The 18,637-nt window shown below is 35.9% G+C and overlaps 1 protein-coding gene and 1 long non-coding RNA gene across 2 annotated transcripts; one reads left to right on the top strand and one right to left on the bottom strand.

Moving 5' to 3' along the window:
• Positions 1-3,224: 3,224 nt before the first annotated feature.
• Positions 3,225-5,329, bottom strand: LOC130591911 (uncharacterized). The gene is made up of 3 exons (XR_008969854.1): positions 5,109-5,329; positions 3,956-4,022; positions 3,225-3,248 (listed from the first exon to the last, which is right to left on the bottom strand). It is a non-coding gene; the product is annotated as an uncharacterized LOC130591911 (long non-coding RNA).
• A 5,021-nt stretch (positions 5,330-10,350) lies between these two features.
• Positions 10,351-17,796, top strand: LOC104895861 (ATP-dependent DNA helicase DDM1). The gene is made up of 16 exons (XM_010682495.4): positions 10,351-10,507; positions 10,711-10,814; positions 11,727-11,987; positions 12,082-12,168; positions 12,439-12,785; positions 12,864-13,053; positions 13,170-13,345; positions 13,943-14,009; positions 14,098-14,287; positions 15,257-15,361; positions 15,450-15,544; positions 15,645-15,764; positions 15,941-16,060; positions 16,152-16,250; positions 16,337-16,438; positions 17,154-17,796. The coding sequence occupies exons 2-16, from the start codon at positions 10,743-10,745 to the stop codon at positions 17,388-17,390; spliced, it is 2,268 nt and encodes a 755-aa protein (XP_010680797.2). The 5' UTR covers positions 10,351-10,507; positions 10,711-10,742; the 3' UTR covers positions 17,391-17,796.
• The last annotated feature ends 841 nt before the right edge of the window (positions 17,797-18,637 follow it).

Below are 18,637 nucleotides of genomic sequence, written 5' to 3'. Positions count from 1 at the left end.
AATACATGTGATATACAATCAATTCCTCTGATAAATCTTTAGAATCGAATTATTATTATCAGAAAAACGTATGTTCGCATAGGAGAAATTCCCAGCTTATATAGAAACTAATCCTAATACAAAGAGGAAACCAAATTCGAAAAGATAATACGAAAAGATATAATAACAAGTATATCTCTAATATCTCCAATACTCCCCCTCAAGTGGGAGTGTGAGGGTCACGAACGCCCAACTTGGACAGAAGAAAAGAGAACTGAAAGGCACCGAGAGCTTTAGTAAAAATATCAGCAAACTGATATTTGGTGCGGACATGAGCAGTAGCAATGAGACCCTGGAGAAGAAGCTCTCGAACAAAGTGACAATCAATCTCGATATGCTTGGAACATTTGTGAAATACCGGATTGGCGGCGATGTGAAGAGCAGCTTGATTGTCGCAAAACAAGCGAACAGGTTGACGATGAGCAGCACCAAGTGAAGCCAATAAACAACGCAACCATTTAATCTCAGCTAGCACAAGTATATGCCATGGCTCGATACTCAGCCTCCGCAGAGGAACGAGAGACAGTCGTTTGTTTCTTGGTCTTCCAATATATAGGAGAAGAACCAAGCGTAATAAAATATCCAGTGACCAATCGACGGGAGATGGGACAACTGGCCCAATCCGAGTCACAATAAGCATATAGCTGGAGATCGCAGTCAGCACGCAACAACAAGCCTTGGCTGGGATGGCCTTTGAGATAGCGAAGCACACGTATAGCAGCGTCATAATGAGAGTGTCGCGGGGCCTGCATGAATTGGGATAAGATGTGCACAGCATAAGATAAATCCGGCTGAGTGATGGTTAGATAAATTAATCGACCAACAAGGCGACGGTAAAGTGCAGGGTCTGAATAGAAAGGGTCGGCATCTGAACCCAGGGAATGGTTCTGCGGCAATGGAGTGTCAACAGGTTTGGCGGCAAGGAGACCAACCTCATGTAAAATATCCAATGCATACTTTCTCTGATTTAAAAAGAGACCTTCTGCAGACCGTGCGCACTCAATGCCGAGAAAATATTTCAATGGACCCAAATCTTTCAACTGAAAACAATCATTTAAGTAACGTTTGAAAGAAGTGCAAAGCGCAGCGTTGTTGCCGGCAACCAGAATATCGTCAACATAGACAAGCAGTGATAAGACATCAGCGCCCTTCCGATAAGTAAATAGAGTGTGATCAGCATGAGACCGAGAGAAACCATAGCGGCGGAGAGCACAAGTAAGTTTAGCAAACCAATTGCGGGGAGACTGTCGCAGTCTCGCAGACCATAAAGAGACTTGCATAGTTTACACATTTTGCCAGTAGAAGAAGAGGAAAAACCAGGAGGGAGACACATATAAACGTCTTCATGTAAATCTCCATGAAGAAATGCATTATTGACATCTAGTTGGTAGATCTCCCACTTTTTGGCTACTGCAACAGAAAGAAAAGTACGGACACTCACCATTTTAGCAACAGGAGCAAAAGTGTCTGTAAAATCCACTCCTTCTGTCTGATGGTTGCCGAGAACAACCAAACGAGCTTTATCTCGTTCAATAGTGCCATCTGAATTGTATTTTGTTTTATATACCCACTGACATCCAATAGACTTCTTTCTAGGAGGTAAGTCGACGATATCCCAAGTATGATTACGTTCCAGAGCCTCAACTTCCTGCTGCATGGCTTGGCGCCAACGTGCCTGAACAACAGCTTCTTTATATGCCCTAGGTTCCACATTAGTAGTAACAGATGCAAGAAATTTCCTATGGCCATCGGAAAAATTATTGTAAGTGATATAATGTGCAATAGGAAACCGCGTACCTGAGGATGCCGAAGAAGTGGGCGGAGAAGAAACGGGGTGGGTAGTTTGAGCCGAGTGACAAATGTAATCTGATAAATAAGTGCACGACGAGAGTGTGGAGCACGAGGAGTAGAGGATGCATCAATGGAATCAGGTTCGCGACCGAGGGAGGTGCGCGAAGTGTCGGTATGATGGGTTTCGTGGCTGGCGAGTTGTGTGGCAGGAACCTCGCGCACAACAACAGCTGGTTGGGCAGCAGAGCGTGGGACAGTAGAGGGAGATGCAGTCGGGGCAGCAGATGCACTCCCCCTATCGCTAAACGGTGGTACAACTAAGTCCACAAAAGGTAGGGAAGCAAGTTCAACTTGGGGCACAACAGTTGGTTCAGCAAAGGGAAAACAATCTTCCATGAAACGGACATCACGCGAGACAAACAAAGCTTTGGTCTCCAAATCCATGACTTTCCAGCCCTTTTTACCAACATGATATCCCAAAAATATGCATCGTCGACTACGAGGACCAAATTTGTCTTTCACACGGGGTTGTTAGTGAGCGTAGCAAAGACACCCAAATGTGCGTAAGATGGACAAATCAGGACTCGACCCAAACAAGATATCAAAAGGAGATTTACCATTAAGCAGAGTAGTGGGAGTGCGATTTATTAGAAAAATCGCAGCTTGTACACATTCTCCCCAAAAATCAAGAGGAAGAGAAGCCTGAAGACGAAGAGCTCGAGCAACCTCTAAAATGTTTCTATGTTTGTGTTCAACGCGACCATTTTGTTGTGGTGTCCCAACACAAGATGTATGCAGTAAGATTCCATGATTGCTATAAAACTCATTCAGTTGGGAATTAATAAATTCAATGCCATTATCTGTACGAACAAGTTTAACATCCTTATGAAATTGTGTGTGAACTGTAGCACAAAAATTTTTCATACAACGAGGAACAGAACTTTTATCATTAATCAGGTATACAGCTCGAGAATGGTCGTCCATAATTGTTAGAAAATAATGTGCACCAGACATAGAGGAAACAGAATACGGTCCCCATAAATCACAATGTATCAAATCAAAAAGATCATTTGCCTTCCTAGTACTCAAATGAAAACTACTTTGAGTTTGTTTTTGTAACAACCCTGAATTTCCAGTACTTCTAAAATCAACTTAATATAAATAAACTCGGAAATCCAAAGGTGATACGCCGCGATAATTATTAATAATAACCGCAAGGCTAATGGTTCTAACTAAAACAATAACCAAAAGTTTTAACTAATTATTACAGACCAACTAAATAGAATGTAAAATAATTATTACAAACTAGAACATAAATCTTATAAATAAATAACAGCGGAAGTCTTTTTAAAAGTCCTATTAAATCAAAAGGGATCCAACGCACTCTTTACCCACTGGAGCTAACTATCTTCAAGTCTCTGCACATTAAACACTGTAATATCAGCCAAAGGCTGAGCAAGATTTAATACTGAAATAAAACAAAACTATTCAATGTGCAGGTAGGATATATAGGAATATCTTACAAATTCATTTAAAAGGTGTACAAATTATATATATAAAATTAACTTTCTAATAACCTCAAATACGATCTATCTTTCTTTCTGAACTATTCTGTAAAACTTTCAAATATAACCTTTCGTAATCTGTGAGTAGGAAGTATATAAAAATCCAATGAGCTAGTAGGCTCACTAGACAAGGTAAACACCAAAGTCCCTAGTATGCATACCCCTAACTTGATAACGAACCAAGAAGGAAGACTAATGGCAAGTGTATTGATCAACATACACCCAACTACTAAAATATATTGTTGAGACACTGTTAACTCAACATACTTCCAAACTCGGAGAATACCGCTTACCGGCAACCCCACAATAAAACTCTATAAACCCTCGTAAGGGTGAGGAACTTCCTCCTTTCAAAATCTCAACTTGGTAACATTGAGGAACTTCCTCCTTTTAATATAAATCTCATGAATAATCTCATAAACTCTTTCAATATAAATATCGAAAATCATTTAAATCTCAACGTATAAACTTCATAAAACAATCTCATTGTAAAAATAAATTTCCAAACATTATAAAACAGTTTCTCAACTCATCTGTACAAGCGCAGTAAGAAATCTTACCTTATCAGCAACCACAGCTAACAAAACTCAATCTCGAGTCAGAAAGGTTCCTCTACGAACCCGCAATCTATAATATAATAATATAGTATAAGTCACTTGACTATATGGTATTACCTAGTGAAAGAGCTTTAATTGATTTTCTTTTTTCTCTTTTTTTTTTCTAATACGACTCAAGTACATTAAAAGAACACAACCACAAATAACAATAACAACATTTCGCGATTCAATCTACTGTATAACTTCATAAGAAACACAATACACCTCTTTTATAATCATATACTACCCAAATCTTAAGGTGTTATTAGACTGAAGAAGTTAATAAAGTTCCATATCGTCATCCAATATAACCAAACCATAGACGTATTATATACGTATGATTGTTAGTTTTCTCTAATAAGGCCATTTTAATTATTACAAACTTGGCAAAGGTTACCTGCCATTGACAACCCACAATATTAAGTTGAAAAAAAGAAGAACAATTTTGAGTAGACAATACACTACATCCATGAAGCATATGAATACAATTTGACATGGTATAAACGACTTAGTTCACATAACAACAAATCAAACATAGCAATTTCCATGGTAACTACTCATAACATAACATTAAACTACACACACACCACTCATGTTAATCCTAATAAATTTAATTAATCAAACAACCACATCACCACACCAACACAACACAACAATCCCAATAACAATTTAACGCCACCACCATAACACCAAAATAGCTAAACAGCAAGAACTTGCACAAGGCATAACTCCTAGTATACAACTCCAAATCACGCAATTCTTGAGCCTAAATTCATTAACTCGTCAAGCTCTACAACTTTCATGAAGTAACCAAGGTCTAAAAACGACAGAATCATTGAGAAAAATAGCCAAAACAGTAGCTGCATGCAAAACAGAACAAACAATCCACATATAACAATAATTTTAGAGTAAACTTTAGAGACAATAATTTCACAAATCCAACTCGAAAATACATTAACTAAGTCGAATTAAACATGGAATATAGACCAATTATACAAATTTCACATAGTATGAATTTCCCCCAATTCGATTTTGTTACGAACCCTAATTTAAAAGAAATCACAAATTCAGAAATTAATTAATTAAATACGAAAATAAAACTTAGGTTTTAACTTACTTGATTAGGGGAAGTAATAAGGATGAAACTACACTATAAAAGACCCGAAAAGACTGGTCTTTGATCCGATTTTCGACCCGGAATCCGCAAGCCCAAGAACTAATTCCTCTCTGTCAAACTAACGAACCAAAGATGAAGATGGAGATGATGAATCAAGGTTGATGTTGTGTGATAATGGTTGAAGCAAGAATTAAAGGAAAAAAATAAAATAAAAGAAACAAAAGAAGAACTGTACTTACAGGAAGAATGGAGAATGACGTTTTGGTGGGGAAAAGAATAAGGAGTACTGGGGAATGGTTTTTTTTTCTTTTCACTGATCCCTTGTTATAGTTTACGTTTTGGTATTAACTTTTCCTTTTATTCCTCCCTCCTTTATAATAGTGACTTAATGAGTAGTTGGGTAGTTAACCTAGAAAATCTAGGGATTATTTTTTGACCACTTAAAAATAAAGTCAAAGCTAGTAAAATATATATTTTTAATAAAAGACATCTGAAATTATTTTCATTAAAAAAAATAATACAGATAATTACTGAGCGGATATAAAAATACGGGGTGTCACAGTTTTAACGTAAACAGATATCACAAGAATCTAATAACTGCTTTATTTTACTATGCTGACTAGAGCTTGAAAGATAGGAGAGATGCTGACGCGACGGATGACCCAGACGACGATGGAGAAGAATAGTAGAGTCGACCGTGCTGTGGTGATTCAAAATAGGTTGTGTCACTGGTTGAAAGCAATACACCCTGTTCAAGAGCTCACCCAGCCCAATCGCCGTCCTCGAATGTCGGTCTTGTATAATACACAAACGATCAGTAAAAGTCACCAAGCAGTCAGAATCACAAATAAGTTGACCAACAGACTTAAGATTGCATTGGATATTAGGAATGTATAAAATGTTGCGGAGAACCAAAGAACCCAAATACACAGTGCCACACATAGTGGCAGAAGTTTGAACCCCATCAGGGAGACTAACAGGAGAGAAGGCGAGAGTTCTTGTCGCTCGATCAAGTAGTTCAGAGTACTTGTCATGTGATGGGAGGCGCCACTGTCAAATAACCACGGAGGCTCAGTGGAAGGCGACTTACACGTTAACTTCTCAGTAGTGGAAGGTGAATCCAAGAGACTCAGCAAACGTTGAACTTGCTCGGAAGAAAGACCAGGAAGTGCGGAAGCGGTGCTGGAGGAGGAGGGTGTGGCAGCAGTGTCGGAGCGGGGGCCCTGGGCTGCATGAGCAGAGGCCACAGGTTGCTGCCCACGACCAGTAGAGGGAGCACTCCCACGAGAAGAGCGGCCACGTCCATGTCCACCAGAAGTACCAGAGGGGTAGGCAACCCGTTGATAGCAACGGTCATAATCATGCCCCTGCTTGCCACAATACGTGCACTGTATGGGTTGTGATGAAGCGACAGAGGCGGACGAAGTGGCAGGTGTGGAAGGTGAAGCATGAACCGCAAAACTCATTACCTCAGATTTATCATCGCGTCCCCGAACAATGGACCGATGTCGTTCTTCTTGAGTAGCCAAGGAAAAAGCCTTATTGAGGGTAGGAAAAGGATCCATACTCAGAATAAGAATTTGGGTACGTAAGGCAGCATACTTATCATCATTAAGCCCTAAAACAAAGTCATGAACTTGTTCTTCGGCGGCACGGGTGCGTAACTTAGGGGCAACAACACACACACATCCACAAGTAACATCCATAGAACCATATAATTCATCCCATAGGCCTTTAAATTTGTTATAATAATTAACAATCAATTGTTCATGTTGGGGAAAAAGATGATATTCAAATTTCAATTGATTAATCCGTGGGCCATTAACAATAGTGTATCGTTCTTTCAAATCGTTCCATAATTCCGTAGCAATTTTATGTGAAACAATGCTAGGTTGGATAGAAATAGCAACAGAATTGAAAATCCAAGAGCAGATGGTGGAATTATTTGATTTCCAAGCAATATAGTCAGGAGATTTTGGATCAACAGGTTCGGTATAATCACCATTAACAAAGCCAAATTTGTTTCTGCCTTCGAGAGCATTAATAACAGCTTTGGCCCAGATATCATAATTGTCACCGGCTAACAAATATTTGGTTAACTGATTATTGGGTCCTTCAGAGGGATGGAGGTAATATATAGTAGAAGCGTCATGAATAAGTTGGAGCTTCTTACCTTTACCGTTGTTTCCGGTAGTCATAGCACCGTGCAAAGTGTACGTGAGCAACTTGCAGGAGGTGGAAACAGAGATGCGGTAGCAGCTGGAGACGAGACACGAGGCCTGGAATCACCGTGACGGGGATGGAAACCCAGAAGGGGGGTGCTGCGTGAAAAAAATTGGAACTTAAAAAAAATCGAGATCTTAAACCATTGGCTGTGATACCATGACAAGTCTTTAGAATCGAATTATTATTATCAGAAAAACGTATGTTCCCAGCTTATATAGAAACTAATCCTAATACAAATAGGAAACCAAATCCGAAAAGATAATACGAAAAGATATAATAACAAGTATATCTCCAATACCCTCTAAAAAGCTTGAGACGCACAAACGCACTTAGGGCCTATTCTTCCCAACTTATTTTCAGTTCAGTTCAGTTCAATTCAGTTCAACTCAGCTCCAATAAGTTCAGTTCAGTTCAGCTCCAATCAATTCAGTTCAGCTCAGTTCAGTTCAGTTCAGTTCAGTTCAGCTCCATTCTTTTATAACCATTTTGTTAAATATTATTAGGATGTTGGTATAATTTATTTTACTAATTACTCTTATTATTATTATTATTATTATTATTTATTTTTATATAATTACTATTAAGTATTATTATTATTGTTGTTGTTGTTTCTATATATTATTTTGTTTATTATAGCTTTACTCATTATTATTACTATTATTATTAGGATGAACATGGTTTAGGTCAAAGCACAAATAAACCCACGTTTTTAGCCCATAAACCAATCAAATCACGTTAAAACGGTTTATGATGTAATTTTCGTGGTCCAACCAATCATTATTTTTATTACTAAATATTATTATATTATTAAAATAGTAATATTAATTACTTCTTAGATATTATTGTTATTATATATCATCATCAAGTATTAATATATTAACACAAATAATATAATTATTATTAATTATCTTTATTATCATTAATTATTATTATTAATTTATGATTATTAATATTATTTATTTATAACTATCATTTAAAAATATCCAAAATACTATTATTATTATTATTCATTATTCTACTTATCATTATAATTATTATTTAATATTTATATGTATTGTTTAAATATTATTTATATATTTATTACATTCAATTTAATTTAATTCAGTTCAATTCAGTTCAGTTTAGTTCAGCTTCAATCAGTTCAGCTATTTTATGCCGAAGAGAACAAGCCCTTAGTCAAGGAGTCAATAAGCTAAGGTTACTCGTTTAAATGATATATATCTAAGTGTTCTCTCTTACTCAACCACCTTTCATAGAAAATGGGCCCTTGCAATTCTTTAAGAAAACAATGGACATTAATAAATGTTACTTATTAATTGACAAGGTTATGTGATTGATTGTTATATGAGTTGATTGGCTTTAATAGAGATTTGATTGAATTTTTTTTGGCAAGTTTATGGGTTTAATGAGTTGTTGTGAATGGGTGAATAAATAAATTGATAGGAGGACACCATCGTCCCCCTTGGCTTATATGATAGAGATATTTTACGTTTTCACGCTTGTTAATGTAAATGTTTGAACATCAATATCTCTAAATTTGCATTTGTAAAAATTATAAAAAATTGATATTTCAAAAGTACATACTGAGATGAATTAGATAAGATCTCACATGACCATATATTTTCTTACTCATTAATCACAAATGATAATCAAACATAATTTTGTGAATAGTGTCAAAATTCAAAATGTAACCATTAAAAATAAACGGGGGGAAGATGTTATTTTTTTATGAAAAATTTGTCATAAACCACCTTTTATAACCACTTTTTTTATGAGAAACCACCTTTTAAAAGAAATTGGTTAAGTAGCCACCTTTTTAGTTTTTTTTTTTGTTGGAAGCCACCTGTTGCCGAAAATGGACATTGACTGACGATTTTTGACGTTGACCATCACTTGCATGGCACGTGATGTCACAACACCCTTCGTTCTTCCTTTTTTTTCCCAATCTTCCCCCCAAACCCATTATCTTCTTTCCTCTCTCTCTTGAGTACCTCAATCTCTTCCTCGGACCCCATTGTAACAATCATTTTTTTGCCAAACTCTTCATTTCTAAACTGATCATTCTGAAATCAAAAAATTGATCCTAAAAGAAAAATTTGAGGGAGGAAGATGCTAGCAGAAGAAGGGGGAAGCGTGAAGGTGGAAAAAATGGCGAAAATTTGAAAAAAAATGGCGAAAATCTGATGGTCAATGCCGAAAAATCGAGGTCAACTACTGGATTCCGGCAAGTGGTGGCTTCCAACATAAAAAAAGAACGAAAAAGGCGGCCAATAACCAATTCTTTTTAAAAAGGTGGTTTCTCACAAAAAAGAGGCTATAAAAGGTGGTTTTTGACAAATTTTCTTTTTTTTATTGATGGCATGTTCGAGTTTAACCAACAACATATTCTTTGTTATATCAACCAATTATTCTTTTTTCTTATTATAAATTAACCTATAGATTATATATAATCATATGACCTTTAACAAAATTGTTAAATGTTCTTCTCATATCGCCGTCATGCTTTATATACACTTTATTTTCAATGGTAAGTTGAAATCTTTTATAGGGGAAATTTAAAAGTGACGCCAATACCATAAATTATAGGTTATAACAATAATAAAAAGTTTTTATATATAAACATGATTTGATTTGATCTGATCTGATCTGAACTTATCTGATATTACTATAATTTAAACTTATTTTTTTAAATTTAAATTTGATTTGAACTTATTTTTCCTTGATCTAATTTGAAATAAGTAAAAAAAAAATAAAATTAAATGACCATAACTTAAGAACACTATCCAAATGAGTTAGGCAATTAGAGCTCTATAGATAGTGTCTAATGAATCAAAAATCTGAAGTCAAAATTTTCAAATCTTGGTAATAAGCAAATACCCCTCTTAGACAGGAAGAAGCATAAAAGGCAAGGTTAAAAAGGTCATAAAAAACTTCGATTTCCCGCCCAAGACGCATGGGCCAACTCATTAAATTATAATTTCCCCCTTCCTTTTATGCTATTTTGTTTCAATTAATTAAGTTTATAGCAACATTTAGTGGTAACTGGTACTAGTACTGCCTGTTAAGTGTTCCCCCCCACTTCCACCATTTTCTTCTCTTTCCACTTTCCTCTCCACATTCTCATCCTTCTAAAAATTTCTCTTCCATTTTCTCTCTCTTCTTCTCATTTCAAGGTTAACTTTTCTATTCTTCTATTTTGTCATTTCTTCTCTGAAATCCTTTTTTAAATTATCGCATTTCAAAAATGCTAAAAACCTAGGGTTTTAGCAATGTCTTCCGATTTTTCATGTTCTGTTGATGTTTTGGTTTCATTGATGCTCATATTCATGTAAATTCTTACTGTTTTTTGGTTTATTTGTTACTTTTTTTTTTGCAGAATTTGGTTTTAGAAGAGATTAGGGTTTGAAAATGGCGGAGGATAACGAGACAAAGCCTGCTGATCCTGCCATTGATTCTCCAACTTCTGTTCTCGAAGACGAGGTATTGTATTATTCATCTTCTTCTTCAATTTCATCTTATATGTCACTTAAATTGTTTATAAATTTTAAATGTGTGTTCTTTTTAGTTTATTTAATGATATGCTCTCATTTCGACTTTTTAGTCTTCATTTTGGGCTGATTATGTTATATCTGTAGATTGTGCTGTTAGCCTGTCCTTTTTTTTGGGATTTATTATATGATTCTATGGTTTTTGTTTACTTGCTTCCGCTTTTCGATTGTAATGTGGTACGCTTTTGAATTTAGCTATGATTCATTTCTGAATTGTCTACTTGTGGAATATCTTACTTGCACTTATTGTTTATGTCACTAACCTTCAAATAGTTGATAAAAACCAAATAACTTTTCTATGATGTTTTACCATTTAATGGAAAAATTCACATGAGAGAGCTCAACTATTACCCATTTTATTTTATAACAGGTCCCAAGTTCACTATCTTGTGATTTTCATAGATATTGAATTACTTATAACCGTTTTAGAAGGTAAGTTTTTTAAATGTTTACCATCTTCGAACACTTTCACTAAGTGACAAAGACCTATAAAATGAGGAACATTTAAAAATTTTACTTTTTAAACCATTTATAAGTAATTCAGGACTTATAAAAATCACAATATGGTAAATTTGGACCTGTACGGAATAATTCATAGTTGGGACCTATAAAAGAAAATGGGTAATAGTTGGCCTCCTCTTGTGAATTTCTCCTTATTTATATGATGAACAACCCTTGTGCTTTCATGTCATGCTTTCCATATCTTGGACATTTTGTTTAAGTCTAGCATTATTATTAAAATGTTTTGTCTTTTCTTTTTACCTACCTGGACTATGTGGTTGCTTTGAGGTCGATAACCATTGTCCATTAGTATGATAACATTGGATATTTTGCAAATCTGCAGGATGTTGTTAAGGAAGAACCTGAAGTCAAATTGGAGGATGATTTACTTCTTGATGCGAAAAATGGAGATATTGCTCTTATATCTAAAGAAATGGCGGAAGAAGAAGAGAAGTTGCTTGAAGCGAGAGTGAAGGAAGAAGAGAAATTGGCGAATGAAGCCGGCGATTTGAATGAGATTCAGTTTTCTAAATTAGATGATCTTTTAACTCAAACACAGCTTTACTCAGAGTTCTTGCTAGAAAAGATGGATGACATTACATTAGTATGTGTTTAGCTTTATTTTAGCAACTAATTATGTTGAAGTTATTTTTCTTGTTGCATGTTTATATGCTTATAAATGTGCCTAATGGTTGTAGAATGGAGTGGAAGAACCAGAAGAAGAGCCTAGCAAGGGAAAGAAAAGAGGACGGGGTGGAAAGAGGAAAGGTGCACAGTATGATGATGTGAGCACTTCACCTTTTTCTTGAACTTATGAGCAATACTATTGCATTGTTGTTAAGCATCGTACATTTTGATCATGAAATCTTTATATCTTTTTAGTTTAGTGCTGATTAATTGTATTTGAATTCTGCTGCTAGTACGTCTTATGTTCGTAACATCCTTTTTCGTTTTGTATCACAAATTCTTTGTTCACTATCTCTATCTGGCTGAAGCTCTATCTATATGTGACAATCTTGTGTGATTCTGTTATGTTTGATCTGAAATTCTTGCAGAGGAAAGCAAAGAGAGCAGTAGCGGCAATGCTCACTAGATCTCAACAAGGGACAACTGCTGAAGATGCTGATCTTACTGAGGAAGATAGAATTGTGAAGGAGCAGTCTGAGCTAATTCCTCTGTTGACTGGTGGAAAGTTAAAGTCCTACCAAATCAAAGGAGTGAAGTGGCTGATTTCTCTTTGGCAAAATGGGCTTAATGGAATTCTTGCTGATCAAATGGGACTTGGAAAGACAATTCAGACCATTGGCTTTCTGGCACATCTTAAAGGGAAGGGTTTGGATGGGCCATATATGGTGATTGCTCCTCTCTCTACTCTGTCAAACTGGGTGAATGAGTTTAATAGGTAAGTAACTACTACCATGGTTGTGTTTCATTTGTATTAAGAGCATTGCAAACCGATGTGATTTCTTTAATATTTCAGGTTTACGCCTTCAGTGAAAGCATTAATTTATCATGGTGATCGAAAAGAGAGGAATGCAATAAGGCTCAAATATATGCCAAAAAACATTGGTCCAAATTTCCCAATAATCGTCACTTCTTATGAGGTTGCTCTTAATGATTCCCAGAAGTACTTAAGGCATTACAAGTGGAAATATGTTGTTGTTGATGAGGTAAGATATAATGCACTGGCCAATCTTATACACTGGTCCTCTTTATGCTTTTTTTTTTGCAGCCTGCAACGTTAGTTTATTAACGATTAACTCGAAAGAGGTTATGTTTTTGACAGGGCCATCGTTTGAAAAATTCAAACTGCAAATTGTTTAAAGCGCTAAAGCTTTTGCCAGTTGAGAATAAGCTTCTGTTGACTGGAACACCATTGCAGAACAACTTGGCTGAGTTATGGTCATTGTTGAATTTCATATTGCCTGACATATTCTCATCTCATGAGGAATTTGAGTCATGGTTTGTTTTCTAAATTTTATACCTTTCTTATTGATACATCAGTTAATAAATAATTCAATCTTTCTCTATGTGCTCTCAGCTTCTAGTTTACAGTCAGTTTTGTCGGTCATCATCACTGAGTTTTCTGAGCAGTGTCATGTCTACCTCCGTAATCTGTTCTTGGACCTTGGCCTTTTGCTCTAAAGTTTTCAATAAACAAGAATGGATTGCTTCTAGAATGTTATTTAGATTTGAGTGTTTCTCATGGTTGTGGCTCTGAGAATTGCAATTGAAAGATGTAGATTCAGTTTTGAAGTTCCTATTGTGGTTGTGTCAGTGCACGTAAATTAGCCTGAAGGTTTTAATAGAATTGTCTTTTCTGTATTCAGTACTTACACATCTCTTGTAGAAGCTAAATCTTTTCGAGTGCTGACAGATTTTAAGGTTCATGCAATATTTGTATGTTCATGCTAAACTAACTTTTGTACTCTGTTGTAGTTCTCAATATTCATTCCATGTGAAATTAGGATTTAGCAGGCTTAAAAAATGGGCAGTATTATATTTGTGTTTTTTAGATTTTGGATGTTACCGTATTCATCGTGTACGCCTTACTTTCAGGTTTGACCTATCAGGAAAACGCAGCAATGAAGCTGTTGAGGAAGTGGAAGAGAAAAAGAGGGTTCAGGCATGTATTTAAGTGCTGTTTTCTCATATCTGTTCATTGTGCTATACTACTCTATTTGTGATGTGTTGATCCTATATGTTGTTTGTAGGTGGTGGCTAAGCTACATGCCATATTACGTCCATTTCTCCTTCGCAGAATGAAATCTGATGTTGAACTAATGCTCCCACGCAAGAAGGAGATTATATTATATGCTACCATGACTGAGCATCAAAAGAACTTTCAGGACCACTTAATCAATCGAACTCTGGAGAATCATCTAGTACAGAACGTAACGTTAGGTAAGGGCGTTCTTTTTCATGCTGGTGCTTATCTAGTTATCTACATTGTCTAATGATCTTGTAATTTCTTAAAAGTATTAGGCTTTGACATCTATCTCCCCCTTTTGTTTATTATTTATCACTTTATTTAAAAGTATTCCTACCATTATTTTATTTTTAATTTATGTCAAGTTTTATGTGGAGATGGTGCTGATGTGTATAATGTGTTATGTACTTATCTCGAAATTTGGCATGCATGCTTGTACAAGGCTTGTTGACGATTGAATTTATCGAGTTGACAATCAAATTTGTGCTCTGACTAGTATATCTTCTCTTTGGCGGGGTTTAGTTACCTGTCGTTAGTTTACATGTACTAGCTTATCCAGGCGCTAGGGAGTTAGGGACAAGAAAGTTTCAAATTTGCTTTGTGGCAAGTCATCAGTTGGATGGTGGCAGTTGAATGTGACCATAGTTGGGCATTGAAGGAGATAAAATATCATACTCAGGCAGTTCATGAGCCATTAGCTCTTTGGCAGAATTAGTCAGTTGTTGCAGGAGGCTTCCTTTGGGCTTCTGAATAATTCATGGTCCGACAATTGTTTTTCATTTGTCCTTGTGTGTACGACAATAGTTTGAAGACTTGCATTGCAGGTTTGTTATTTATGTGCTGATCAGAAAATGGTAGTATGATTACTCACAAGTTAAGCATTAACCCTTATTGAGACATATTTTCATATAGGTAGCTGATAACTGGTTTTCATAAAATTTTACCTTGAATTCAAATTGCTGATTGTTTAATTACTGCAGTAACATGGGCAATCTCATGTTTCCTTATGTTGAGACTTATTTTTGCAGTGGCGGTGCATTTCACTTATGTTGAGGTTTTATTACTTATGCTGTAGAGGAAAATTAGTGATTTAAATCAAACGGCTGCTATTTATCAACTTTTTGATATGTTAAGTGTGCTAATTGGTTATAAAAAAAATGCAGGGACTGCACCACCTGGGTTGAAAGGAAAGCTTAACAATCTAATGATTCAGCTCCGGAAAAACTGCAATCATCCAGATCTATTGGAGTCTGCTTATGATGGATCATGTGAGTGGCTAGGATGACCATACCCTCAAAACAGGAAATCTGCTACTGAATTCTATTCTTTAATGATTTTTTTGTCTCCTTGTGACAGACTTCTATCCTCCTGTAGAACAAATAGTTGGACAGTGTGGCAAGTTCCAGCTGCTGGACAGGTTGTTAACTGAGCTTTTTGCACGTAAACACAAGGCAAGTTTCAAGTTAGATTTGCATATTGGTCAAAGACACAGTGAATGGTGCACATCTTTGTTTCCAAGCTTCTACTGATCTTATAGTTTGTTACTCTTAGGTTCTGATATTCTCTCAGTGGACCAAAATTCTTGACATAATGGATTACTATTTCAATGAGAAGGGTTTTAAGGTTTGCCGAATTGATGGCAGTGTAAAACTTGAAGAGAGGAAGAGACAGGTTAGTGCTTATTAGCTTGCACTATTTTTTTTGCTGAATTATTCATTCTGTAATTTTCATGTCTGCTTGTTATTTTGATATTTTCCACCTTCCCTGTTGCCTTTTTAAGTTTTTCTTTTTTCCTTTTTGTTTGAATTTATCTTTCCTAATGGCATTGATTTCTTATGCATCTACAGATAAAGGAGTTCAATGACATAGATAGCGACTATAGAATATTTATTCTCAGTACAAGGGCTGGAGGGTTAGGTATTAACCTTACTGCTGCAGACACTTGTATTCTTTATGACAGTGACTGGGTAGGTTTTCACTTCTGCTATAGAAAAAATTTGAGTATTTTCTCTCATCATATTTTAAACTGATGCACTTGATTTTGCATCTATTCGCTAGAACCCCCAAATGGATCTGCAGGCAATGGATCGTTGTCACAGGATCGGTCAAACTAAGCCTGTTCATGTTTATAGGCTTGCGACTGCACAATCTGTTGAGGTGCTTTATCGACTGACTGGCTCTGCACTTGTGTAATGTGTTTCACTGCCTTCAGTTTGTGAGGAACTAAGGATTTTTTTTCTCAGGGCCGTATGCTGAAAAGGGCCTTCAGTAAGCTGAGGCTTGAACATGTCGTCATTGGCAAGGGGCAATTTAAGGCAGAGAGGGGAATGAATGATATTATGGAGGTATATTATTGCGATTTCTTGTTCCATTGCTAACTAGATTTTCTCCTCTTTTTTTTTCTTTAAAAAAGGTCTTGGGGTCTGTTTGGTACGATGGAAAAAAAGTTGTTCTATTTCACTCATTTTATAGCACAAAAGGTTAAATGAGATGTGTTCCCTTTTCTTCTCAATTGGCAGAAAAGGAGTTATGTGGTTAAACCCCAAACAAGAATTTCTTTCACCAATTATAGAAGTTTCAGAGTCAATCATATCCTTTATATAAAATGTATTTTCTGTCAGGCCAAATGGAGCATTGGTTAACAAAGCTCGACTGCTGCAGCACATTTCATGGCATGTTTTTTTATGAATTCCGCAACTCGTTGATGTGAATGTTTAGGAGAGTAGGGTTCTGTATGCTATTATGCTTTGCCGTATTCCAATTTCCACATATTCTATTTATGGGGGGTGGAGGTTGGATGTAGCAATGTGGCCCACTTTCTGTGTATCTGTCATGCCTGGGGAAGACCATAAAATTTGCTCGTGAACAAGGTAACAAGTCAGTCATTGGCCTTTTCTGGTTCTGTTGGGTGTTTTTTGTTACAATACTCCGCAACTAGGACGTCTCTTTTTATGAATCTGTTCAACTTATGTTCGGTAACTAATTTTGTTTATAGACTAATACTAAACTCATTTGTGTGTATCATGCTTTCACTTCTGAAATGTTGGTCTCTCTTTGTAGGAGGAGGATCTGCTGGCACTGCTCCGGGAGGAAGAGGATGCTGAAGATAAGATGGTTCAGACAGAAATTAGTAATGAAGACCTCCAAAAAGTTCTTGACCGTAGTGACTTGTTGGTTTACGCAGCAGGTGAAGAAGACACCACTGTTGAGAAATTTGTGCTTCCGCTTAAAGGACCAGGTTGGGAGGTGGTCATACCAACCGCAACAGGAGGTGTTTTGTCAACTCTCAACAGCTAATTCAACTCTTTTCAGTGAATATGAGACTCCTCGCCTCGTAGATTTTTATTAGCAGGGGCTGAATGCGATCTTTTTTGACGGGAAGCTGGTGGATTTTGTCTGTAGGCATAGTGGGTGAGTGATATATTAGGCTCCTTTCATTTTGTTTCATTTGGCAGTTAGGGAGCAAGTAAAGCCATTGAGAAAGGAAGCTTCTTTTGTAAATTACTTTGTCAGCTGTGAAGATGAAAGATGATTCCATGTTTCAACTTTTATTATATGCTCCGTAATTAGTAATTACTACTAGATGAATGGATTGGGCTTTCTCCAATCTCTTGGTCAGATAGTAGTATCGAATTATGTAAGATAATTTGCTTTTGACCAGAAAATGCCGCTAATGCCAATTTTGCTACACATTCAAACTTCAGAGTACTTGTCTCCGATGGATAAAATGTAGTAAGGCAATATTTTGTAATTAGATTGTAAGAATATATCAGTTGGACGCTTCTTTCTTCTTACGGTGAAATGATAGTCTATGGATCCCTTAAAAAAATAAAAAATAAAAAATTCTGTAGAATAATAATAAAAAGTGCTAGTCTACAGAAGGGGAAAAAGATGATTCATCTGGGGATTACGAGGAAATGTAATGAATTAACGATAAAGAGAAAAAAAAAGAGAAGTAATATAAACTCTCCAAAACAATTTTATGAATAAAAAGTTCCGTTGCCGGGAATCGAACCCGGGTCTCCTGGTGAAAGCCAGATATCCTAACCGCTGGACGACAACGGATATTGATGATTAAGTAGTTTAGTAAAGTACATCTGTAAAAGAAGTTTATGGCTTGTGAAAACCTCATGTTAACCTTTGGTCCTCACATGAACCACGAGAATTTTATAGGAAGAAAAGATAAAGATGCCTTTTAGCTCTTAGTAAAAGTTGTTGCCAAATTAAATATTGATCTTTGATCTGATTAATCATATGTAGCTTTATTCCCATTACCTTGTATTATTACATCAAGTAGATTTATCAAATTATTCCTATAATCTGTTTAATTGAGAACTGTTATCTAGTTATCCTCCCTCATATATTAACAAATAACAAGATTGGGGATTATTAGAATTGTATTTATTTCATTTTGATAGTGTATTTGTTAAGTTTCTACTTCCATTGTAGATGTCGTATGACTTTGAATCAATGAATTAATGTTATTTTCAAAAAAAAAAAAAAAAAAAAACAAGATTGGGGAGATTTGAAAATTTTCTAAAACT

This window comes from Beta vulgaris, chromosome 6 (genome assembly GCF_026745355.1).
Source record: "Beta vulgaris subsp. vulgaris cultivar EL10 chromosome 6, EL10.2, whole genome shotgun sequence".
Taxonomy (NCBI): domain Eukaryota; kingdom Viridiplantae; phylum Streptophyta; class Magnoliopsida; order Caryophyllales; family Amaranthaceae; genus Beta; species Beta vulgaris.
The sequence above is the reverse complement of the archived record's forward strand: the minus strand, read 5'-3'. Positions and strand labels throughout refer to the sequence as shown.

Bases quoted from the DNA above. Each gene is read 5' to 3' on its own strand.
- LOC104895861 (XM_010682495.4), top strand. From the start codon at position 10,743: ATGGCGGAGGATAACGAGACAAAGCCTGCTGATCCTGCCATTGATTCT. The intron at 16,061-16,151 runs GTAGGTTTTCAC...TCTATTCGCTAG, and splicing joins TTCTTTATGACAGTGACTGG to AACCCCCAAATGGATCTGCA. The intron at 16,439-17,153 runs GTATATTATTGC...CTCTCTTTGTAG, and splicing joins GAATGAATGATATTATGGAG to GAGGAGGATCTGCTGGCACT.